Here is a 26,689-nt window from a genome sequence, read left to right as displayed (position 1 = left end):
TTTTTTCACATCTGCCACATACTGTTCACAATCCCTTTTTGTTTTTACCACCCCAAATAATATTAGGAGAAAATTCTGCAAAGTGGCCTTCTTTTTCTATGGGGCTGAGGAAAAAAGAAGAACCTCAGAACCTTTCTCGGAAATATGTATTCTGGGAAACTTTGGCTCAGCTCTTCTCTAAAATGTTGGTGAGATAGGATATTTAATTTCCCACAGCACTCGGAGTAATGCTACATCAGGGGCATTTTGGGAAATTACAGTGGCATCTAGAGCCAACCACCTGGCCTGCTTGGAGTGCTGCTGCCATTGTTACCTCCCACTGGATAACCCACGAGGGCTCTCTGACAGAGGAGAGGGCCACCAAGAAGATGCGTCTCAGACCTGGACATGTCATTGTTATGCCAGAGCAAAGTGTCTTGTGTCATTTCGGGAGCTATGTCTAGCAGACTCTGACTTTTCAGGATCAAGGATTCCTCATTCAAATAAATGCAGGATCTATCCAGTTCACTTTGTACCTTTTTCCCATAGGGGATAGAAGAGTGGGATAAAAGGATTGGTGGTGGGAGAAATAGTACCTAAATCCAAGCCCAAGCCCATGCCCATGCCCAGGCTCATTCTCAATATAATCCTGAGAAAAATACCAAATGAACTGGCCCTTATTTTCTTGGTATTTTTTGTGGTAGTTTGCAACTGCCCATACAGAAATTCTTACTTGATATAGTATGTGGGAAGCAATGGCCCTAAAAAGGTCATTATTTTCCTTTTAGCTTCTGAAGATTGCACCAGGCATTGTCCAACAATTTCCAAGCATACGTCCACAGCCATATGGATTCGAAACTTGGATTTTTAAATACAAAACAAGATTCTTAGGATTCTGTATTATCTTCCTAATATAAAATTTCACTCTTGTACTGTGCAGCTGTAAAAGTATGGAATTCATGCAGCCCTATTAATAGCTACTCTTTGTTATCAATCTGAAATGCAATGTATTGGATGGGTATTATCAATCAACTTATGTGTTAGACCTTCACCATATTCAGAGTGAACTTACAAACCCTTTCCTCCCAGTACTAGTGATATTTTCCAAAGAACTCTTGCATCTTTCATTCTCAAAGAATTGCTGGACAAAAAAATGCTTTTATAAATTAAATGAGCATGAAAAACCGCAAGAAATGTGTTAGACTTTCAAAACAACATTTCAAATAATGAGAATGCTCATGAGGGGAAAGCTTGGTTAATGCTTTCCCAGTACGACAGTATCAATGGTCTTCTAAGCATCTATAATTAATTTCTTACTTTATGGCCCCTTTAAACATTGGTTATAGAAACAAATACAAAGGTGGGGGTGGTTGTGTATGACATATATGGAGGTGCTCTAAGCACTTCTCATTTTCTTTGTTTCTTAGGGGAGTTGGAGGTGTTCCAGAAGGAAGGGGAACGCAAGATCCAGAGTCGACAGCAGCTTCCAGTTGGAACAACATGGGGGCCATTTGTTGGGAAGATGGATTTGAATAACAACACACTGGTATGTTAGGGGATACTCAATGTTGATATCCTGTTTACTGTTCTTTAATAGCTGTCATGATTAGCACAATTCAGAGCTGTTCAGTAAAATCATCTATGGAAAATGTGTTTAAATTTATATACCAGCCTTCCTTCTCTTGGCTGCCAGTCCATGTCCAGGCCTGATTCAAAGTGCTGGTATTAACATTCAGAGCCCTAAATGGCTTTGGGCCAGGTTATCTGAAGGATTGCCTCCTCCCATATGTACCTACCTGGATCCTAATATCATCTTCAGGGGTCCTTTTCAAGGAGCCCCTGCCAAAGGAAGTGAGGTAGGTGGCTACCAGGAAGAGGGCCTTTTCTGCTGTGGCACCCTGGTTGTGGAATGTGCGCCCTAGAGAGGTGCACCTGGCACCTACATCCTACTCCTTTGGGCACCAGGTGAAGACCTTTTTGTTTTCCCAGCATTTTAGCATTCTAGTCTTTTAGCTCTGCTGTTTTAAATCTGAAGTTTAAATATCTTCATTGCTGCTAGGTTTTATTCTGGTTGTATTTTTATATTGTAGTTTTAGCTTTCATATTTTATATTGCTTTATGCTGTACCTTGTGGTTTTAATTTTTTTGAACCACCCAGAGAGTTTTGGCTATTGAGCTGTATGTAAGTAAGTAAATAAGTAAGTAAGTAAGTAAGTAAGTAAATAAAAAAAAATCTTCATTAACTAAATTCCAGGGCAATTCACATTGACATGAAAACACAGCAAAATAATTCAGTGGCCTGGGTTGCATGTCACAATAACCCATTTTTTAAAAAACAACAACAACCCAGGGTTATTGTATACAAGTGAGTGTACTCGTGCATGCTGCCTGCAGGAGTTGCTAAACAACCTAGGGATGCTTTGTCATTGGGTTGTTTGCCATGACATGCAAACCGGGATGTCTGGCTTGTCTCTCCCCTGACAAGCCAGAGTTGGAACTCAGGGTTTTGGTTTAAAAGAAATCTTGAGTTGTGTGATGTGTCTGCCAGGCCAGAACAATAAATTAACAGAATAAAAGCAGCAGGTAAAACATCTAGAATAATACTAAAAGACATTGCTAATAATTTTTTAATGCCTCGGTGGAATAAGAAGGCCAAAAAAGGTAACAATATTTGTACAGGTGGGCCTCCTGGGGGAGTCTTTCCAAAACTGGGGCACCACAGCCAAAAAGGCCCTGCCTCTTGTTGACATTTGCCTCACCTCTGATGGGGAAGGGACATGAAAGATGTCCTCAGCTGATGATCTTAAAGTGCAGGCAGGCTGCTGTAGGAGTAGGTGCTGTGTGCAGCCAAACCAAATCCAGACCTGCAATGAGAATTTTCCAGCCCATTTCTCTGCTGTCCATTGCTGGAATTGGAACTAGGGACTTAAGTTGGATACTAGAGCCTGACAAGTTAAGTAGCAGGCAGAGGATACTGTTCTCTTGACGAAACTTGGCTAAAAGGCTGAGTTTTTTCATACACTTTCTCAGCCCACTCCTGTTTTGTTTTGTATCTGATGATGGCTTTGAGGCCTGAGTACCCACATTTCTAGGTAGCTTATGAGGCTAAATTCTACCCTGAACCCATTAAGTTCCTGGTTTAGACCATAGAGTTCCTTATAGTGAAGTTTTTCTGCACGTAGGTTTAAACCTTAAACAGTATAAGGTAAGTTTGGTTCATCATGCTTCATAATCATATGTCTTCTATTCTTAATATTTTTGGCTTTATTTCTCCACTACTGCAACATATGAATTAATAATAATTTGACAACTTGTATTAGTAGGAAGTAGAGAAATAACTATATCACTCAAGTTACACTGACATTCCTGAAACATCTGTTAAATCAAGTATATTCAGAAAGCTTAAAAGCATATTGATGGGTGTGCTGCCACTGGAAATAAAGGTCCATGTAAATGTAATAAAGGGAATGACAACATAGCCCACATACTGACCTGGTTCACATAACATGATAAGCCACAGTGGCTTGTCACCATGGGTAATTTGTTGCAACGTCCAAACCTGGAGCGGGTTTTTCATCATGGGTTGTTTTCCGTGGACAAGCCACCCTCAGAAACTGTGGCTTGTTGTTGGGTTGTTCAGGGTGGCTTGTTGTGATGTCTGAACCCAGAAGGGCAACTTCATCATAGGTTGTCAGGAACGACTAGATAGCTGCCAGGTAAGAGTGGCAAAAACCCCTGCCACTCCTCATGATCTCACTAGTACCGCCCTCATCCCCCCTCATCCCTTGTCAGTGCCCTCCACCCTGTGCTCAGAAAAATTGAGAAGAAAGGATACTGGAGAGTGTTCCAAGCATGTTCACATCCTTTTTAAAAAATATTTTTCGGCCTTGCTCAGGTTCGCACATTTGAAAATTCACTGCCATGAAATTTTCATAATTTATTTTCCCTTCTGCTTTTCTTATCTGCCACAAAATTTGCATGTATTTACCAAGCCCACTCAATGCTCTGCCTTGAAATTTGCATATATTTACTGACCCACCTCACTTGTTTGCCTTGCAGTTTTCATGTTTACTGATCCCCCTCCCTTCCTGCTTTGTTTTGAACTATGTGTATGTTTACTTGATCCCTGTCACTACTCTGTAACCCATATTCATACCTGGCAGCTAACAATGGAGACCTGTAGAGGGAAGAGAAAAGCATGAAGGGTGGGGGGTGGGGGAGCTGAAAACGGCTGGCAACTGTAGGAGAAGGAGCTTTTCAGGCAGGTATAATTAGTTCAGTAGTATGCAAAGCAAGCTTAAAACGCACATACTAGTTCACTAGCAAGGCAAGCATTGAAGTGGAGGATGAAAGGACAAGGACATTGACAAAAGGGGGATATCGGTGTGCTGGGCTAAATAGTGGACAGGTGGCCTTGCGCTCCTGTGCATTTGCACAAGACCCCAGTTTTTCTTTTTTAAAAATTGTGAGCACATTACCATCTTCATAAAGGCTCAGATAATTATATGTATGTGGTGATCAGATGCAGGATGGTGGGGAGTTTCCCTCGTAAGCTGGCAAGCCCAGCAGACCAATTGCAGAAAGCATGCTGATATAGGGAATGAAGAAACAAAGAGGAGGACTGAGTTGTAAAACAAGCCACTGCAAGCTGCGGAGCACCCGATCATCTGTCAGGAGTAATGAGCAAACCACCATACTACCACGGCTTATTCTTAGGGTGGCTTAGCGTGACATGTGAACTCGCTCACTGAGTTATTATCTCTTTGTTCAGCTACAGTAGGAACAGTACTTTATGTCTTGCTTTAAGAGGGTGTTGAAGGTATTTTTTTAATTTTACCTTTGGCTGAGCCAAAATGAAGTGGCTTTTAATACCCCCCCCACACACACACACTTCCTTCATTTCAGCAATTGTTTAGGGTGGGACTAGGACATGGGATTAAAATCTTTGTCTACCCAGGATGAAGAGATGACGCATTATCCTCAGTCAGATTTGATTCTGTGACAGTGTCACATAGCCATATCTGATTGCACACAGCATGACATCATCTGGTCTGTGACTGGCTGGAATTAACTTAGAAGGAAGTCCCCATGGTTGTTTCTTTAAATGGATCCAAAGCTGCAGTTCAAAGAAAGAGGCAGCTGCAAAGAGCGGGAAGAAACCAGTGGGGTGTTTCCACCCCCAGCAGCCCTCTTCTGCTTGTTTCTGGAAGGAGGCAGGTTGGCGGAGCTTGCATAAGGAAGCTCCGCCAACCTGGCTCCTTCCAGAAATGAGCATTTCTGCTCATTTTAGGTTGCCCCAGAAGCGCTAAATCTCCTTTGCATAAGTGATGGGTTCTGCTTGGACAACCGAATTGGTGGGACCCAGCGCTTGTGGAAGGGAATTGGTGGTGTAGAAAGGAATCAGTGCGGGCATAAGTGTACATTGGATTTTGGCCAGGTACACAGTTTGTGGGGGGAAAAGATAATCTAGCAGTTTTGCATGAAACATTTCGTTCCACTAAAACCCTGCTTTTGCCCTTTAAATATATTTGGGCCAAATGTTGGCACTGCCCTAGTTTTATTTGCACTGGTATCAATTCTGGCTTTCACCATTATTTGAATAGAGTTTTGGGGGGGGAGGGGATTTACAGTGAATATTTGAAAAAAATGATAAAAACAGAAAAAATATGTTGGACTACTAAAGTAATGGACTTTTAACATGGTAAATCTCTTTTAAATCAGCCCGTTGCTTTGTGTAGTACGTGTAACTGTATAAATAAAATACTGAATGGCACAATCCAACCAAAACTAAAGTCTCATTCATTTCTGAGTTCAGTTGGACTTACTGCCAGGTAAGTGTGCATAGGGTTGTAGCCTTAACATGTAGTTAAATCTCCAGTTGAATTTAATGGGACTTAAAACGTGCTTAATTTTGGCTGTATTGGTCTGACATTCTCTCTCCCACCCGCTCTGGTTCGCTGGGGATGAATTTCCAGAAAAGATGGGAAGGCATGCCACTTAGTCCTACCGTAAAAGAGAACTAACACAGCAACGGTGATGGGCTCTTTCACAGAGTTCTTAGCAACTCAGGTGCTTGCTCCCAGTCACAACACTGCTTCTGACTATGTCTCCATATTAGCTGTGCCTCGAAGGCACCAATCAACATGCAGCAGTAGCACTGTGATTGTGTAATTTAATCCATTCCACATCCCATCCCGTGAACAAGGGTATGTCAGGAGTGCATACAGTCCTTCTCCCAGCATGGCTAATGTTGGCAGCATTTAGCCAGCATGGCTAAAGCATGGCTCAGTGGTCAGAAAGAAGTGTAAGCTCAAGGCTTTGCTCAGATGGGGGTTCAGCTAAATATTTAAAATCACTGTTTTCCTGTGTTCAGACCTATTCTCAACAAGTAGAAACATAGAAATGTGCTTATTATTATTTTTATTATTTATTACATTTCTATACCGCCCCATAGCTGAGGTTGTCTGGGCAGTTTACAAAGATTAAAAATATTAAACATTAAATTACAGTACCCTCCCCATTAAAATTCAGTGTAAAAGTTTAAAAACCATTTACATAAAACACACAAACAATATACACAAAGACAACATATATCTAAAAACAGCATTGAGCAATCAGCCATAAAAGACAAATCCAGGACTGATTAAGGACTCATCTTAAGATGCCAAATGCCTGAAAAAGGAGATAGGTGTTAACCTGATGTGGAAAAGATAACAATGTTGTCGCCAGAAGGGCCTCATCGGGGAGATCATTCCACAGTTGGGGGGCCACCACTGAGAAGGCCCTCTCTCTTGTTGCCACCTTCCGAGCCTCCCTCGTAGGAGGCACCCAAAGAAGGACCTTGGATGCTGATCATAGAGTATGGGTAGGATTCCTCCTCCTCCTCCTCCTCCTCCTCCTCCTCCTCCTCCTCCTTCTCTTCTTCTTCTTCTTCTTCTTCTTCTTCTTCTTCTTCTTCGTCTCTGTGCATCACACATATGGGCTCTGTCCCTGCACGGAGCCTCATTTGGGAAGCTTCTATAGCTGAGGAACGTCTTGGTGGGAACCCTCCCCCACCGTCCACTGCGCATGTCCTAGCGGATTCCTGCCGGTTCCCTCAGTTTTCTTTTGACCATGTAGTGGACAGTCTTGTTCAGAGAAAGCATTCTCTGAAAGCATTCAGAGAATGCTGCAGGGTCTTCTGCAGAGGCCAAAGCGGGGTAGGGATGGCGGAGAATCCTGCCACGGATCCCAGTGAGGCCGAATGCCAGCACATTCGGCCCCCAGGGATCCGTGGCGAACTGAAGCCCCCCAACCCCGCGAAACGTGCGCGAAACGGAGCCTACCTGGTGCCGTTCGCCGGTGGGTGCTCCTCAAATGGCGGCCGCGTCGGTGGCCACCATTTGCCTCCCCAGGAATGCCGTGATAGGCTACGTAAGTATTTATGTAGCCTATCACGGCTAATGCAGGGATGCCATTTGCATGCCTGTGGAGGCCGTGATAGGCTATGTAAATACTTAGGTAGCCTATCACGTCAAAAGGCGTCCACGCAAATGGCGTCCACTGTAGCCACCGCCATTTGCGTATTTGCCTTTTGCCATGATAGGCTACGTAAATACTTACGTAGCCTGTCACAGCAAAAGCAGAGACGCAAGTGGCATCCCCTACGCCATTTGCGTCCCCGCTTTAGCCGTGATAGGCTACATAAGTATTTACGTAGCCTATCATGGCTAAATAGGGATGGCGGATAATTCCGCCACGGATTTCAGTGAGGCCAAATGCACTGGCATTCAGCCCCCTGAAATCCGTGGTGGAATGGCTTGCCCCCCCCACCCCCCCCGGGACAAGACTTATCTGGGGCGGATGTTCCGGATGGCGGTGGCTCCAGCGGCAGCTTCGGCGGTGGCTGGTCTTCCAACTGGCAGCCGCAGCTGCCATTTGCAGCCTGGTCTTTTTTTTTTTACCCAGACGTGATAGGCTACGTAAAGACTTACATAGCCTATCATGTCTGGGTAAAAAAAAAGGCGTGCGCAAATGGCGACGGCTACAGCGGCCGCCATTTGCATTCCTTATTTTTCATCATTTTAATCTATGTAAATATTTACGTAGACTATTATGGCCAAAAGAAAGGGGAACGCAAATAGTGTAGTGGGCGCTATTTGCATTCCTTTTTTATTCGCCATTTTAGCTTACGTAAATATTTACATAGACTAAAACATCGAAAAATAAGGAACGCAAATGGTGGCAGCTGTAGCTGCCACTGTAGCTGCTGCCATTTGCGTACGCTTTTTTTTTTTTTACCCAGCAGTAGCACCAGCCAGTCCACAGCCGGAAATCTTCCAAACCGAAGAGCTTCCAAACCAAAGCTTCTGGCACCTCCTCCCTTGCTGGATTCACCAATTCATGTACTGTTGCCGGTACTGACCACTCCCGTCATCAAGCCAGTGTCTATGGTGTCTGAGGGTGAAATCTTGGATTTTCCCCCTTGACTACCAGCCTCTCAGGACCGAGAGATTTCTCCATCCAGAGATTATCAGTTGCCAATGAGGCAGGAAGCCTCCCGTCGCCGTCTCCTCAGGACCAACAGCATCAGTGTCATCCTGGGCTGCTTCATTGTCTCTATGGGGATTGACGTTTCGAGTCCCACTATAGGGAGAGGTCAAGATCTCCTCATGGTGTCTGGGACAGGAGGTCAGAATGGTCTTGCCCTCCACAGAGACCTTACCATTTTGAAGACTGCCGTACTTTCAGGGACCAAGAGTACTTCTTTGATCGCTCCAGATATGTGAGGGGCCCCTAAACCGGTTCACTCACTCTGGCGTCGGTGCCACAACCAATCCCATCTGCGGCCCCTGTGCCACGAACCATGACTCAGATGATGATTACCAGTCAGACCCTTCCACATACTCATCTGTCCCCCCTTCCATCCCATCTCTGGATGACGTAGTGGGGTCCCAGGAGGGAGCGTCCCCTTCAGAGGACATGTTTGACTTTGCTGAGAAAGTCGGCAGGATGGCCTATTCTTTGAGCATTGAAGTACAGCAGCCAGAGGAGCATATACAGGATCCTGTCTTTGATGCAGTCCATACTGAATAATTGAAACCGGTGGCGGTTCCCTTCCTCCCAACCATCTTTCAGACCGTTCAACAGTCCTGGAAGGCTCCATCCTCCATGGCACCAATGTCTAAGCGCCTTGAGTCCTTTGATCGGGGGTAGGAAAAGGACGCAGCATTCCTGTATTTACACCCATGACCCAACTCCATCATTGTGGAGTCGGCGCAGGGACAGTCGCAAAAATTTCATGCATCGCCTGACGACAAGGCGGGGAGGTTGGATCTTTTAGATAGGACAATGTATTCCTCAGCTGCCCTGGTTCTCCATGTGGCCAATTACCAGGCCATGATAGCTAGATACCTTTTATTCCTGTGGGACAAGATGGATTCCCTTTCTGCCTACCTCCCAGAGGACCAAAAGGAACTCGCCAGGGTCTTCCTCACAGAGGCTGTCAAGCTGTTGAGACAACAAATTAATACTTGGCATGAGGCGGACTGTAGCGCCAAGTCGACGGTTGGCACTGTCGCTCTCAGGAGGCATGCCTGGCTGAGGTCTGTGGGCTTGACTCCAGAAGCTCGGTCCTGAATAGAAGGCCTGCCCTTTGACGGCGAAGGGCTCTTTAATGCCAAGACGGACGAGCAAATGGACTTTGTCCAGAAAGCAAAGACAACCACCTGTAAGATGGGTCTGAGCCCTCAACACATGCAACATCACTACAAGGGCTGCAAGTGGTTTCGGCCTCAACCATATGCGACCAAACAATTTGACTGGTACCAACACTACCAGCCTCAACAGCAGAAAAAAGCAGACCTTCAAAGTTCCATCAAGTTCGTGGCAGGCCTGAGTCCTCCTCAAAGCATCGACTTTGACTTCCTGCCATTTGTCACCCCCCGACCTCTCCAGTCAATCTGTCTTCGGGTCCGTCTTGGCATGTTTCTTGCCAGCCTGGAAGGCAATAACATTGGACACCTGGATGTTAGATATAATTGGTTGGGGTTACATGATAGATTTCACACCGTCGCCCCCGACTGTCCGCATTGCTCCCATCTTTGCAAGCCCTCCTTCTGGAGACATCTACCTTGCTTTGAAAAGGAGCTATTCAAAGAGTCCTTTCATTCCAGCTGGAGGATGGCTTCTTTTCTCGGTATTTCACTATACCGAAATGGGACAGAGGCCTCTGCCCCATCATTGACTTAAGGGACTTGAACAAGTTTATTGACCCCAGAAAGTTCAGAACGATCACATTGGCTACAATTCTCCCTCTTCTTTGGAGGAATGTTTGATTTGCCACCATAGACCTGAAGGACATATATTTTCCTATAGCGATTGCGGATGCCCACCACTGGTACCTGTGCTTTGTCATCAGTACCGACATGTTTCAGTTTAGAGTCCTGCCCTTTGGTCTGGCGACTGCCGTGAGGATCTTTACAAAGTGCATGGCGGTCGTGTGCATGTATCTGAGACTCTAGGGAATCGAGGTTTATCCTTACGTGGATGACTGGCTGCTCATCTCAGACTCCAAAGAGGTCTTTACTATGCCATCAGGATTGTTCTGAACCTTCTGGGTGCCCTGGGCGTGTATGTCAACAGGGAGAAATCAACCCTGAAGCCTACTCAATGTCTCCAGTTTATAGGAGTGCTGCTAGATTTGACAGTTGCATGCTCTTACCTTCCTTGAAACCAGTAGGATCAGCTGGTTACTCTCACGGAGACCGCCTTGCTTCATCAACGGGTCACCACTCACACCATTCAAGTTTTGCTTGGACGCATGGTGGCTACAGCCACTGTTGTTCAATGGGCGAGATTTCGGATGCGACCACTGCAGATGGTTGATCCAAAACTTCGATTCCACCTTGGATGCTTGGCGTTGTTGATTCACGATCCTGGACAAAGTGTTGATTTCCCTTCTCTGGTGGATGTAGCTGTGCAACTTGGACCGAGGAGCCCCCTTTGTCCAGCCGTCTCCTACATGAATCCTGATGACAGACAGGGATGGGCAGTCCACTGTGGTCTGTGGCCCGTTGTGGACTCAGGGCATCTGGTCTGCAAAAGAAAAGGAGAAACTTTCCAGAGTTTCTTGTGGCTTGGAAGGCGATGTGAGCTTTTGGGCCTTACCTTCAAGGACGACATGTGCAAATTCTGACTGGCAGTATGACAGTCTTTTGGCACACTTGGAAACAAGGCAGTATGCATTCTTCCCGGCTTGTCAACCTCACCTTGGACATTTTCCAATGGGCAATCCAGCGGGATATCATCTTGAGTGCTCTTCACATTGCTGGACAAGACAGTGTTTTAGCAGATTCACTAAGTCGGGTGTACCAGTCGTCTCACGAGTGGCAGATGTCAACTTGCACCTTGGATCGTCTTTTCTTGGAATGGGGTCGCCCCATAATGGACGTGTTTGCGACCCCAGCAAATGCAGTGTGCAGTCACTTCTGCACAAAGGCGGGGATTGGTCGATTGTCTGTGGATGATGTGTTCCAGATACAGTGGCGAGGGGAACTTTTTTATCTGTTCCCTCCATTTCTCCTCCTCTCCAAGGTGCTGCAGAAGATAGCAAATGACAAGACAGACTGCATTCTAATTGCTCCTTGGTGGCTGAGACAGCTGTGGTTTCCAACCCTGCTGCATCTGTCAATGAAGCAGTTTTTGCGTCTTCTGCAAGCTCTAGACCTTGCTCTGATTTCTCGGGACTAAGGCAGGAACTGACACCCAGACCTCAACACTCTGAAGCTAATGGCTTGGTGGATTTGGCAATGAATGCCATTCCTCGAGTTCCATCCGGAGTTCAGGCAGTTCTGGATGCAGCTCGGAAGCTGGCTACACATCGGTCCTATGCTGCAAAGTGGTCATCTTTTCTGACGTTTGCTAATCTTCATGCTTTCGATTCTCTTCAAGCATTGGTTGATAATGTTCTTTTCTTTTTGCATAGTTTGTTTCAAAAAGGTTTAAAACTTTCATCCACAAGAGTTTATTCGGTAGCTCTTTCTTGTTACAGAGGGCCAGTTCAAGGTTTCCCGTCTTTACTCTATGAGGGGTACTTTACTTTATCCCTATGTCAGGAGCGGCTCCTTAATCGCCCACATGTGTGATGCACAGAGACCATGAAGAAGAAATGCAGGTTGCTTACCTGTTACTGTAGTTATTTGAGTGGTCATCTGTGCTAGGGATGGCAGAGAATTCCGCCACGGATTCCAGTGAGGCCAGATTCTAAGGAATCCGTGGTGGAACGGCCTCCTGCCCCCCCCCCCGCGGAATCCCCCAGGACGGAACTTACCTGGGGTGGATGCGGCGGCTTCGGTGGCAGCAGTGGCGGTTCCGGCGGCTCTGGCGCTAGCGGCAGATGGTCCTTGCAGCTGTGATAGGCTATGTAAGTATTTCCGGCTAACCCCAAAAAGAAAAGAAAAAACCCCCCAGCGTATGCAAATGGCGGCGGCTACGGCGGCCACCATTTGAGTTCCCTGTTTTTCGCTGTTCTAGCCTACATAAATATTTTATGTTTTTAATAAAAAAAAATAATTTAAATATTTTTTCTAGCGAAAAAAAGGGGAACGCAAATAGCATAGTGGGCTCTATTTGCGTTCCCCTTTTTTTCTCCATAATAGCCTACGTAAATATTTACGTAGGCTAGAACGGCGAAAAATAGGGAATGCAAATGGTGGCTGCCGTAGCTGCCGCCATTTGCATACGCTGTTTTTTTTTTCTTTTTGGGGTTAGCCGTGATAGGCTACGTAAATACTTACGTAGCCTATCACAGCAGCCTGTCTGGATGCAAATGGCGGCCGCTACAGCAGCCGCCATTTGCCTCCACAGCAGCCCATCTGCGTCCGGAAATCCGGCTGCAGACAGCCCTGACCAGCTGCTCCGCAGAGCTGCCGCAGAGCGGAGCTGGCCGGGCAGGATTCCGGGGGGGGGGGGAGGACTGGATCACCTCCCCCTCCATCGAGGATTCCGGGGGGAGGGACAGAGTGCCTCCCCCGCACCGCGAAAAATTCCGTGAGAAGGTGAGTTTCGTACATCCCTTATCTGTGCATTCACACAACCCACCCACCATCCCAATTTCATTGTCAATGTCGGACTCGATGTTGGTACCGAGGCATGATTGTTTTTCCCTCAGATCTGAGGCCGCACTAGGCAGTCTCAAGGAACTGAGGGAATGGGTGGGAACCTGCTAGGACATGCACAGTGGATAGTGGGGGAGGGTTCCCGCCAAAACATTCCTCAGCTATAGAAGCTTCCCGAATGAGGCTCAGAGCAGGTGGAGAGCCCATATTGTGAATACACAGATGACCACTTGAAGAACTACAGTTACAGGTAAGCAGCCTGCATTTATTACATTTCTATACTGCCCCATAGCCGAAGCTCTCTGGGCCGTTTACAGAAGTTAAAACATTAAATTAGGGATGGCAGAGAATTTCTCCCCGAAACTTTGGAGGGCCGAGCGCCAACGTGTTCGGCCCCCCGAACAAGTTTCGGGGAGAAATCCTCCGGAACCCTCCCGCCCCCCGCACCCCTCCCGGGACGGGACTTACCTTCGCCAAATGTCCCTCCCGGCGGCGGGTCCGGCCGGCGGTTCGGCGGGTGTTGGAGCGGGTGTTGGAGTGGGTGTTGGAGCGGGGCGGGAGCGGCAGCCGGTCTTTCGACCGGCTGCCACCCCCGCCATTCCAATAAAAGAAAAAAGAAACACCGCCGCCGCCATTGCAATAAAAGTAAAAAAAAAAAACGCCCCCGTGATAGGCTACGTGACGATTAACGTAGCCTATCACGGCTAGATTTGCAAAGTCAGCCGTGATAGGCTACGTTAATCGTCACGTAGCCTATCACGGGGGCGTTTCTTTTTTTTTTTTTAAACAATGGCGTTCGCGGCTGGGCGAGGCGGGAAGCCTCCTCCCCGGCCTGAATTTCGGCCGGGCGAGGCGGGAAGCCTCCCCCCCGGCCTGAATTTCGGCCGGGGCGAGGCGGGAAGCCTCCCCCCCCGGCCTGAACTTCGTGGGGGGAGCCGCGAAGCGCCTCCCCCCCACCGCGAACAAGCTTCGACGAAAGCTAAGTGCCTTTCGTCCACCCCTACATTAAATACCATATAAAAAGTTTAAAAGCCATTTATATAAATGTGCACAGACAATATACACAAACAACATATAACTAAAAACAGCTTTTAACTGTCAGTCATAATGAAAGACATCCAGGACCAATTAAAACTCATCATGTGCTGCCAAATGTAGGGATGTACGAAAGTCACTTAGCTTTCACAGATTATGTTGATGGGGGGGGGGAGGTGCTCCGTCCCTCCCCCCGGAATCCTGGATGGGGGGGTGGCGCTTTTTTCCTCTCCCCCGGAATCCTGGCCGGCCGGCTGTGCTCCGCAGGGATTCTGTGGAGCTGCCGGCCAGCTCCGCCAGCAGCCGGACATCTGGCCGCTGGCTAGCAGGGATGCAAATGGCGGCAGCCATGGCCGCCGCCATTTGCGTACGTGCGGTTTTTTTTTTTTTTTAAAGTCAGACGTGATAGGCTACGGAAAGATTTACGTAGCCTATCACGTTTTTTTAAAAAAACCTAGCCGTGATAGGCTACGTAAATCTTTACGTAGCCTATCACGTCTTTTTTTTAAACTGGAAATGGCGGCGGCGGCGGCGGCCGGTTGGAAGACCGGCCGCTGCAACCGCCGCCGCCGCCGCAGCTGCCGCCGCCAGGAAGATCCGCCCCAGGTAAGTCTCGTCCCGGGGGGGGGCGGGAGGGCAGACCGTTCCGCCACCAATTTCGGGGGGCTGAGTGCGCTGGCATTCGGCCTCCCCGAGATCCGTGGCAGAATTCTCTGACATCCCTAGCCAAATGCCTGGGAAAAGAGATAGGTCTTAACCTGGCACCGAAAAGTTATGGCAATGGAAAGTGAATAATGAATTCTTGTTTAAAGGCACACAATACATCTACTCTTTCTCTCTGTCTCTCTCTCTCTGTCTCTCTATACTATATTATATCTCTATATATAATATATATAAATGTTTATATATAAATAAACATGCTATATATTTTTGCTAAGGCGCCATTATAGCAACCTATGGTTAAATATTTTTTCAAGAAATTGGAAACAGGTAAAGTGACATAAATGGAAGCTTAATATTAAATAAAAATATCAAAGTAGTAATAACAGGCTGCCACAGGCAAAGTGCTTATTACCCATGTGCTATGTTCTTGTCTAGAGTAAGTCATATTCAAAGACCTTGTTCTTACAAGCAGATATCCAAATTGTTGAACAAGGTGTTTGCACATTCCTCAGCTTACATTCTTCTTCATCCTGGCCACACTATTTATATAGCAAATCCTCAAATTTCCTAAATCCGTGAGTGCTTTCCATGCATTCCATGAGTAATTCTTACAACAACCTTGTAAGATAGTAGGACGTTATATTATACATGGGAAGCTGAGAATGAGTTCACGGCTGACCTGATATTTGTACTAGGGTCGACCAGCCCATAACACATGCCCTTAAACACTAGCTCTACTAGTGTATGTATAATACACTATGTATGTATAATATGTATAATATAATAATGTATAATATAGAGAAGCAAACGAAGTCAACTCTTTAATGATTTTTGAGTCTGAACTCTTATGCTTGTCACAAATTATTCTAGCTGAGACTAATATTCAAAGATGGTCTGATGAAATCAAGGATCTACAGGGTGAAAGTTTGAACTCAAGTGTTTATCAAATAGGTGAACATTCATGTCAGGAGGGGCACTCTGTCAGGTTATTACAATTATTAAATTGTTATTAAAATTATTAATTGTTATTAAAATAATGAATGTCAGTCATCCCAGAAATCTACAAGCAGCCAGGCAGCTACTTAATAAGTAATCAAAGGAACAAGTATGGTGCTAATGGTATGCTAACTTGTTAACTTCTCCTTTCTGTGAGTGAAAGAAAATAATATATTTATGGGCTTCTGTCTGCAATTCTCCCAACTTATCAATTGGGATTCACTGATGCATTTGCTATCAGAGTTTGCTATCATTGTTGCTACCTTTGATATCGAGTAGAGTAGCAGCAATTTGGGATGCTTTTCTTGTACAGAAATCACCTACACTTCCCCTTTACTCAGCCTCAAATAGAATCTGAACACTGAATACCCGTTTCTGATTGGTTCAGATTCCAAGTAGTATTATGAATCTGAGTTTAAACTTGTGGTAGTTGGCTCAGGGGAGCCAGTAGACTAATTAATTCAGCACAGTAATTAATTGAGTCACTGTGCCAGATGTCAAACACTTTTTAGATCTTTCAAGTTCCTATCTTGAATTATGTTAACAATATACATCTCAAAACACTGAGAGGTTGGGTACATTGAATAAACTGACTGAAGTGTCGTTTGTCACTGCAACAACAGCAACAGACACTTGGTCAAATTCAGCTAGCATGGATGAAGAATCCTGAAGGCAGTTAGCCAAAGAACTGGATTTGATTGACCTAAGCAGGGTATGCTAACATGAGATCACTGGGTGGAAGCTCTAGCAGATGAACTAAGAAGTTGATGTGCTAAATGTTTCTGATTCATAAATTAGTCAAGAATCACACTTACATAATAACAGTGGCAGAACGTTCACGTCAAATAGTTTTCATCATTGCATCGATCACTCGTCATAGAAAGCCTTACATACGTTTAAGGCTTTTTATGACAAGCAATCAATGCAACTCATCACAAATTATTATTCTGTCCAAGTTGGAATGGAGAGTTTTTGTCTACAGACATTCCCTAGAACTTTATTTTTAGTTTCTTTTTTCCTGCTTTCCTCCCCCATTGTGTCAATCTGTAGTGTGGGAGAGTGCCATCAGTTAACTATAACTGGGAATGTGGTTTTAGTGGGCCTGAAATGTGTCTACCAGTGGAGGAAGTTGGGGCCACTGTAGATGTAGTGCTGGGCAGAGGGTGCTATGGTGGTGGGAGGCGACGACATTGGGAGAGGGAAAGACAATTGAGACATCAGCATGCTCTATCCCCTTCCAGTCCGCCTTCCAACCTCAGCGATTTTGGTGTCTTGCCTGCAGTCCCCTCTATCCTGAGTGTGCTGCTGATGAATGCCAGGTCGGCTACTCAGAAAGGTAACATCATTTCTTAGCTTATAGCTGAGGAACATGCTAACCTGGCTTGTGTTACCGAAACCTGGTTGGATGAACAGGGAGGAGTCAGTCTCTCCCAAATGTGCCCGCCAGGATTTCTTGTGCAGCACCAAGCTTGACTAGAGGGGTGGGCGGGGGGGGGTAGCCTTAGTCTATAGGAATTCTGTCCCCTTGGTCAGATTCCCTGTCCAAAAGTTAGCCAGTTTTGAGTGTCTGTAGCTGGTGTTGGGTACCCGAGACAGGAGAGGGATTCTGTTGGTGTACTGCCCACCCTGCTGCCCAACAGTCTCCCTGCCTGAGCTGACTGAGGTGGTCTTGAGTGTGATGTTGAGGACCCCAAAGCTTATGGTCTTGGGGGACTTCAATATTCATGCTGAGGCTACTTTTTCAGGATTGGCTAAGGATTTCATGGCCGCCATGTCAACCATGAGCCTGTCTCAAATAATAATAGCTTGCCCAACACATGTGGCAGAACACACTTTGGACCTGGGTTTCTGTGCTGGTTTGGGAGAAAATGATCTGCAGGTGGGGGAGCCAGTGGTGACTCCTTTGGCATGGACAGATGATTATCTGATCAGTTTTGACCTTCAGGCCATCTGTAGCCTCCACAGGGGTGGGAGACAAAATTTGATGGTCCACCCCCGGAGACTGATGAATCCGGATGGATTTTTGAGGTCTATTGGGTATTTTCCTGAAGGCTTAGGCAGCGGTTCTGGTCACTGGTTGGAATGAGAAGATGACCCGGGCTATTGATATGATTGCTCCCAAATGTCCTTGACCTAGTCATAGAACTGTGTCAGCTCTGAGGAGCTGAGGGCGATGAAACGACTGTGTTGACAATTAGAGCGCAAATGGCAGAAGACTCGGAACGAATACGATCGAACACAGGTAAGAATCCATTTGTGATCTTATTCTGTGGCGGTGATGGCGGTGAAGAAATCCTACTTCTCTGCCACCATTGCATCTGCTCAGTGTTGTCCAGCAGAGCTATTTCATATGGTTAAAGGCTTCTTGGGTGTAGGCCTTGGAACACAAGAACTCAAATCCTCAAAGGCCCACTGTGAACAATTTGCCAGACACTTTGCAGATAAAATTGCTCATATTCGCACTGACTTGGATGACATTGTTTTGTCAGAGTCTGATATGAACGGGGCTGGTGCAGCATCTAGTCATGATACCTTTCTAGTCAGGATACCTTTCAGCTTGTGCAACCTGAGGATGTGGACAAACTGCTTGGAGGACTGAGGCTTCCTACTTGCCCTTTAGATCCTTGCCCATCCTGGCTTGTGAAATCTGCCAGAGCTGGACTGGATATCTAGACCTCGGAGGTGGTAAATGCCTCCTTGAGGGATGGCAAGGTCCCCACAGCTTTGAAACAAGCTGTGGTGAGACTTTTGCTGAAGAAACCAAATTTAGATCCTATGGTTCCAGATAATTACCGCCCTGTGTCAAAATTGCCATTCTTGGGCAAGGCGCTGGAGTGTGTGGTGGCCTCACAACTCCAAGCAGTTTTGGATTAAACTGATTATTTAGATCCATTCCAATCAGGTTTCAGGCCTGGTATGGGACGGAAACAGCGTTGGTTGCCCTGGTTGATTACTTACGCAAGGGAATGGACGAGGGAGTGCTACCCTGTTGGTTCTTCTGGACCTCTCAGCGGCTTTCGATACCATTGACCATGGTATCCTTCTGGATCATTTATCTGGACTGGGCTTTGGAGGCACAGTTTTAAAGTGGTTCCAGTCCTTTCTGGAGGAGCGGTCTCAGAAGGTGGTGCTGGGGGACTTTGGTTCAACCCCATGGCCATTAGCCTGTGGGTTCCACAAGGTTCTGTCTTGTCCCCCGTGCTTTTTAACAACTACATGAAACCACTGGGGGAAGTCATCAGGAGGTTTGGGCTGAAATGTCATCAGTATGCAGAGGATACTCAGCTCTACCTCTCGTTTCCATCTGCACATCCTAGGGAGGCTGTGGAACTCTTGAACCAGTGTCTGTAGGCTGTTTTGGGTAGGGATGGGGGAGAATTCTGCCACGGACCCCATTGAGGCTGGATTCCAAGAATCCGGCCCCATTGGGGTCTGTGGAGGAACGGAGCACTAACCTCCGCCTCCCCCCTGGAATCTGTCAGGGTTGGCTCCCTCTGTGCGTTGATCCTGCAGAGCCGGCTGCCTGGTCCGCATCGCTGGTGATACAGCTGGCAGCCATTGCCACGCTGTATCGCTCTGCTAAGTCTCTGGATGCAAATGGTGTAGTGGACGCCATTTGCAGCCGTAAAGCTGGTAGATTAGCCTAAATGCAGCCATTTACAGCTGCATTTAGGTTAATCTACCAGCTTTACGGCCACAAATGGTGTCCACTATGCCATCTGCATCCCTGTTTTTTCATGCAATAGGCTATGCAAATATTTGTGTAGCCTATCGCGTGAACAGGGACACAAATGGCGCCCACTACGCCATTTGCATCCGGAGACTTAGCACAGCGATACAGCATGGCAGTGGCTGCCGGCTGTATCGCCAGCGATGCGGACCAGGCGGCCAGTTCCGCAGGATCAACATGGAGCGGAGCCAGCCTAGATGGATTCCGGGGGGAGGGATGGATCACCTCCCCCCACCTGCGAACCCCCCCAGCTGGAACAGGGTAAGTGATCTGCCCAGCCCTAGTTTTGGGATGGATGAGAGTAAACAAGCTGAAACTTAATCCAGACAAGATGGAGGTACTGTGGGTTGGGAAACCAACTACTTCAGATGGAGATTTACAACTGGCCTTAGATGGGGTTACACTCCCCCTGAAAGTGTGCAGTTTGGGAGCCCTCCTGGACTCTGAACTTACTGGGGAAGCCCAGGTGCCTGCGGTGTCCAGGAGTGCTTTTCACCAGGAGTGCTTTTTACCAGCTTAGGCTGGTACGCCAGCTGCAGCCCTATCTGGAGAGGACGGACCTTGCCTCAGTTATCCATGCACTAGTCACGTCCAGACTGGACTACAGTAATGCGCTGTACGTGGGGCTGCCTTTGAAGATGGTTCAGAAACTCCAGCTTGTACAGAATGTGGCCACCTGAGTATTGGTGGGGGCGAGGCAATTCGATCATATAACGCCTATATTGTGCTAGCTGCACTCGTTAGCGGTGCGTTTCTGAGCCCAATTCAAAGTGCTGGTTTTGACCTTTGAAGCCTTAAATGGTTTGGGACCAAGTTACTACATATCAGCCTGCCCACACTTTAAGATCAGAAAGAGAGGCCCTTCTCATTTGCCCACCCATGAGAGCAGTCAGGTGGGTGAACACACGTCAGAGGGGCTTCTCTGCAGTGGCCCCACACCTTTGGAACAAGCTGCCATCGGAGGTCCACCATGCTCCTTCATTGCAGACTTTTAAGGAGGCCTTGAAAATGTATTATTTTACTGTGGCCTTCTATTGATATGACTGCTGTTATTACTGCTGTTAACATCATTGTTGGTTTTAATTGTTGGTTTTATTGTTGGCTTTTATTGTTTTTATGTTTTTAGCATTAACTGTTTTTATGTATTTTATTGTTATAAGTTGCCTTGGGAGGGCCTTTGCCCTGAAAGGTGGCCAATAAATATTTAAAATAATAAGTAAATAAATAAATAAATAAATAGTGGGCTTTAATATTTTCATCCAGGGATAGGAAACGTGTCGCCTTCCAGATGTTGTTGGGTTGCAACACCTGTTATCCCTTACCTTTGCTGGCTAGGGCTGATGGAAGCTGCAGGTCAACACCATCTGGGAGGGCCACATGCTCCCCATCCCTGAGTTGTAGGATAGTCGAATAAGGTGCTTCAAAGTTGTTGAATTTGTTGTTGATGTTGGGTTGCTGTTGTTGTTAAGGATAGCAATTCTTGACCTAAAGCATGGCATGATTATTTTAGGCTGTCTGTGGCTAAAACGATATGTGAATCAGAGTAATGTAGTGGTTAGTCTTGGACCAGCAGTGGGGAGAGCTGTGTTTTTTTTTTTTAATCCCTGCTCAGCCATGGAGGGAGCAATCCTATGGCTGCTAATCAGCTGCTAGATGGCCATAGGATATGTGGTTTTCCGGGAACTGACCTCAGAGCCCATGCTTCCCGCTCAGAAGAGGAGAGCGGAGTGGCCAAAACGGGGCATTCTGGGGTGGGAAGGTGGAAATGCTGGTATGACACATCCTACGTGTCGTCCGGCAGCCTCCTCCCCCACTCCGCCTTCCCATGGCTAGACAGCTGAAATCAGCTGTCTAGCTGCAAATGCAGGGCAGGAGAAGCGTGGAGGGAACAATCCCCTCTGTGCTTCTTCTGCCCTGCATTGGATAAGTGGTCACCTCTGAGTTCGGAGGAGGCCGCCTATGCGGCCTATCCCCATAGGATTGCGCCCTAAATAAATTTGAGCCAGTCATTATGCCTCAGCTTAACCTGCCTCACAGCATTGTTGTGAGGGTAAGATGGAGGAGCAAGGGGAAATAGCCTTGCTCACTGCCCTGAGATCCTTACCATTTTATCTTTGGGTATTACATTTTAAACGGGGATTTGAAGGACATTGTGCCCTCCTTGATTGGTAGGGTGGCATGAGGCCATTTCTGTTTTGGAAGGTTTTGTTTCTTGTCAAAGCAGTTTTGAAGGGTTATCTTTATTATCTATGGTGTGGTGAAACATGTGTACGTTCAGCACTACTGAATCACCTAAAGTGGATAGCAGAGGGGCGATATAGGGATTTTAACAGGAAAGCATACAGGCAGTTTTATTTTCCCACTTTTATTATATATTTACAGATGGTAGCACTGTATGTCTTGTATTCAGTGTTCTCAGTCTGAGGGTGAGGCTTCTGTCTGCTACAAAATAGAGACAGTAAGGATGGTAAATGTTCGAGCATCCCCAAGTATAATTGGGGCAATATAGAGAAAGCTGCCCTGGCACCAGATGACCCTATAGAAAGCGAGTTAGTTTGTACTGCCTTGGTGGGATAGTCTCTGGGGAATCAAAAGTTCTGTGGGGGAAAATAAGGGGTTATTCTATAGGCTTTCAGTACTGATAAGCAAAAGCCAAAATGAAGGATTTGTCATCGACTTGCAGCAGGGTGGCACTCTCCCTTTTGACAACTAGAGAGCTTCCCTGGGGAAATGTTAGAGGGGTACTTACATCTTCTTTGCCAATGGCTTGTTCCTCTAAAGGTATGTCTGCTTTATATTTTTCAAATCACGTGCACAATCCATTGCGTGATGAGTTGGTAGTTCCAGTCTGGTGTGTTGTGTTTGTGTACTTAATATCTAATAAAGGTGCAGCCTTAAAGTCATTGTGCAATCTCAACCGAAGCCCGTGTTCTGCTTTATTTTTGTTTGACATGCCTTCCTTATAGCATGACAAATTACCTCACCACATGATAGTATCCACCAGTCTATTCAGTCAATTAATGTACATTGTTTAGCTTGGCCATTGTGCTGCCATTATAATGGTACTTGCTAATCAGACATCTGCTAATCAGATATCTTACATAAAAATATAACTGTAAATATTTACCAGCACAAATTATCTAGTTAGGACATATAGCTAGATAAAGTTTTTTTAAAAAAATAGAAAAAATATATTTTTTATATTTTAAAAATATATTTTTAAAAATATATTTTTATATTTAAAAAAATATAAAATCATAGAATAATAGAGTTGGAAGGGACCTTGAAGGTCATCAAGTGTACCTTTCTGATCAATGCAAGATCTGTAATGCAGGATGTAACTACAGCATCCCTGACAGATGGCCATCGAGCCTCTGCTTAACACTTCTAATGCAAGAGAGTCCATCACTTCCTGAGGCAGTCTGCTCCACTGTCGAACAGCTCCTACCATTAGGAAGGTTCCCCTGAAGTTTAGCCAAAATCTGCTTTCCTGCAATTTCCACCCATTGGTTCTAGTCCTGCCCCCTGGAGCAATAGAGAATAAGTGTGCTTCACTTTCTGCATGACATCCCTTCAGATATTTGAAGACCATTATCATGTGTCCCCTTAACCTACTCTTCTCTGGGCTAAATACACCCACCTCTTTCAACTGTCCCTCATAGGACTTGGTTTCCAGACCCCTCACCACCCTAATCTCCCTCTTCTAGACATGCTCATTTGTTGTTGTCATTTTTAAAATGTGGCACCAGAACTGGACACAGGACTCTAGATGGGGACTGACCAGCACAGAATATAGCGGAACTATTACTTTCCATGATCTGGAAACGATGCTTCTTTTAATGCAGCCTAAGATTGCTTTAGTTTTTTAAGCTCATGTTCACCTTGTGCTCAGCTAGACACCTAGATCCTTTTTACATATTGTGCTGCCAAGCTGGGTGTCCCCAATCTTATACTTGTGCTTTTGATTCTTTTGTATCTAAATACAGGATTTTACATTTATCTCTGCTCAATTTCATAATCCAAGCCATTTATAAAAATGCTGAACAGCACTGGACCAAACAGAGCTCTGTAGCGCTCCACTCAAAATCTCCCACCAGGTTGGCCCAGAGCTATAAATGAGCACTCACTGGGTACAGTTGAAGTGAGAAGACACTCCTGAGTTAGGATCCACCCATCAGTGGTATTGTCCAGCCCACCTTTTACCACTTTGTTAATAAGGATATGATGTGAGCATTTGATGAATGCTTTGCTGAAATCATGATATACTATGTCCATGATTTTCCCATTTTCTGCCAAACTAGTAACTATCAGAAGAGGAAGAATAGTTGGTCTGGTGTGATTTATTACTGATACATTCATGCGTTCTTGATATGCATGAGATCATGATAAAATCAATGCATTCTTTCCTAGATGCTCACAAACTGACCACTTAATAAATCTGTTCTAGAGTTGGCAGTGATGTCAAGCTGACCAGTATGTAGTTTTCACGGATCCACCATTCCAGCTTTTGGAAAACAGGGACAACATTTGCCTGCCTCCAGTCTGCAATACCTCTTTAAGGGTGCAATCCTATGCATGTTTAGATAGAGAAAACTCCTGTAATTGCCAGCATGCCAATACACTTGGCTGGGAGGTGTAAGAATTTTTTTTCTCTGTTGAAACATGCATAGGAGTGCGCCCTAAACCTGTTAAGGTCGTTCAAGTGCCATTGAATTGTCATTGTCCTTCATAAGAACTAATATACATTCCAAATTTTCAATTTGTAATCCAGTACCAGATTATATTATCCACAAACATAATTTAATGATGTAGGATAAACTGAAGGCCTGATTTGGAAACTTCCATGAGAGTATATTTTAACAAAAACCTTGTCAAGCAAAAATGAAAATCATGCATATGTGACTGTGCTTTCCCCTTTTTCTGTAGTTTTTTTCTTCATATTCAGTATCTCCATATAAGCAATCACTTCATGGATCTGATGAAGTGGTCTATGAAAACGTATACCATAATGAAATGGTTTTGTCTTTAAAGTGCAACAGGACGTTCTGTTGTTTTTGCTACAACAGAGTTACACGGACCCCCTTTTGATATCTATATGGTATTAACTGGGTCATGTTAATCATTGCTCTCTTCTTCAGAACTTTAAGGGAATGAAAGAAAAAGAATTGAAAACATTTCCAATGGAAGCAGATAGTTCTAAGGGGAGAAGTGGCAAAGAATGTAACACACATGATGAAAGTAAAACAGTGGTCCGTGCCATTGCTTCATTAATCAAGTGGAGGCATTCTGAAAAATGTTTTTCTTTGGCTGCAGCCATCTATTTTTTGGTGTTAATCTATGCCCTGTGGCAGGGTTTTGTAAAACGAAACAATGAGTAGTTGTATCATACCCCCCTCCCTTCATTGTTGTTGCCCCTGTCAGAAGGAAGAGAGGATGATTCAAGTCTGTATCAGCCTGATAAGGAAAAGAGGATTCAAAATGGCTGGGATGTGAATCCGTGGGAGTAGAAGTGTGCTGTTTTGGGCCAGGCAACCAATGGGATATAACAGAAGCCTTTTAAGGGGACACTGAAGGTTCAGTGCCAAAGCTCTTGCTACTTCTGGGAGATTTCCTAATGAAATAGTTTGATTAGGAACTACTGTGTGTCTGCCTCAAGGGCTGGAGTTCAAAATCCAGTTAAGTTATTCACTTGCTAATCTGTGGCTGGGTCAGTTCAGGGCAGAAACCTCCTATTTGTACAGGCCCAGCCACTTGTATAATTTCTATAGTTAAAATATTAGAGTTTACCAGTCACTTTTTACCAGAAAGATCCATTGAAATGACTGGAAAACTACACAAGCTTATTGTGACTGGTACTTTAAAACAGTTTAATGTTTCTTGAATGGATTCTTCAGGTCTACTATGTCTGGATAGACTCGGGAGAGTGCCCGTCTCTAAGATAGAGGAATAAGGTGAAAGAAACAGAAGACTTCTTGTTTCTTATTTTGTCCATGCATACTCCAGCTACTTTCACCTAGGCCTGGTCTAAACATAGGCCTGGTCCATGCAGATTGGCTTCCTTGTATGATTTCCCATCACTCATCCAAATTTATTATTTTTATTTATTTAAAATATTTCTTGGCCTCCGTTCAGGGCAAAAGCCCTCCCAAGGCAGCTTACAACAATAAAAAATGTTTAAAAAATACATATCCATAGTGTATAGCAGCACTCCCTGTGTGAATCAGGGCCATCACATAGTGAGTTCCTACTTCCACTGTAGGAATGGAGAAAACCATTAAGTGAAAATCCCAGTTTCTTTCTTTCTGCCATTCCTTCTCTCTCTCTCTGTCTCTGTCTCTCTCTTTCTCTGTGTCTCTCTCTTTCTCCCTGGGGGAGGAACAGATCAATCCTGCCAGGAATCTGAACTGATTGCTTGCAGAGGACTTTCCCCTTTGCTCCTCTCCAATCTATTTGTTTTGGCTCCCGCTGCCCTATTTCCCCCCTTCTCCCTCCAGGCTCCCCTCAACTATGTGACTGCATGTGGCCCTATGGCTGCACGTTGCCCACCCCTGTCCCTACTGTCCCATCTCACTCAGTCCTGTGTTTAGGAAGTATTTTCTAGAGGAATGGGGGACTCCCTCACCCTGCTAGAACTGAATCCCAAACAGATCTGAACCAACATATCCACAAGACATTAATTTCTTTCCTATTCTCTGTTATGATTTCTGATTGAAAGTAACATCGTAGCATTAACATCTGATCTGTGTATCATGTTCAGATAACAGGGACACATGGAAGGGCATTCTTGATGACTGGCTATGTGTATCTAGAAATGAATATTGTTTCAAATATGGGTTGGACTGGCTTTTTAGGTGTTAGAGACAGAAGGCTGGGGATATTATATTTGTTTTATGCTGATTAATTTGATTTTACTCTGTTGTATTTGGATATTTTAATAGGCTTGCATGTGATGAATCTGTAGTCATCCATCCCCATATTTTAGATGGGGTGGTATGCAAACTTAAATATACAGATAAGTAAACCCGCCCAGTCCTTATAAGAAATTTATAAGGACTTATTATAAAAGTCCTGTGAGTCAAATGGGATCATGATGACTTTAACTTGCTCATACCTTCATAAACATGGAGTGGCTACTCCATCGGTGTGTATGGGAAGAACCCAGGTGCCTTAAGACTGCAGTCCTCAGTGC

The 26,689-nt window shown here is 45.4% G+C and overlaps 1 protein-coding gene across 1 annotated transcript in view; it reads left to right on the top strand.

Moving 5' to 3' along the window:
• ZFPM2 (zinc finger protein, FOG family member 2) overlaps positions 1-26,689 on the top strand; it is a 486,615-nt gene that overhangs the window by 212,632 nt on the left and 247,294 nt on the right. Inside the window, exon 4 of the mRNA XM_084848943.1 lies at positions 1,407-1,525. Within this exon, the coding sequence (XP_084705069.1) occupies positions 1,407-1,525 (119 nt within the window). The remainder of the gene's footprint in view (positions 1-1,406; positions 1,526-26,689) is intronic.

Source organism: Heloderma suspectum, chromosome 4 (assembly GCF_057233095.1).
Source record: "Heloderma suspectum isolate Gila_16-S chromosome 4, 16-S_ref, whole genome shotgun sequence".
Taxonomy (NCBI): domain Eukaryota; kingdom Metazoa; phylum Chordata; class Lepidosauria; order Squamata; family Helodermatidae; genus Heloderma; species Heloderma suspectum.
Note: the sequence above shows the minus strand (reverse complement) of the source record. Positions and strands in the feature narration are given on the sequence as shown.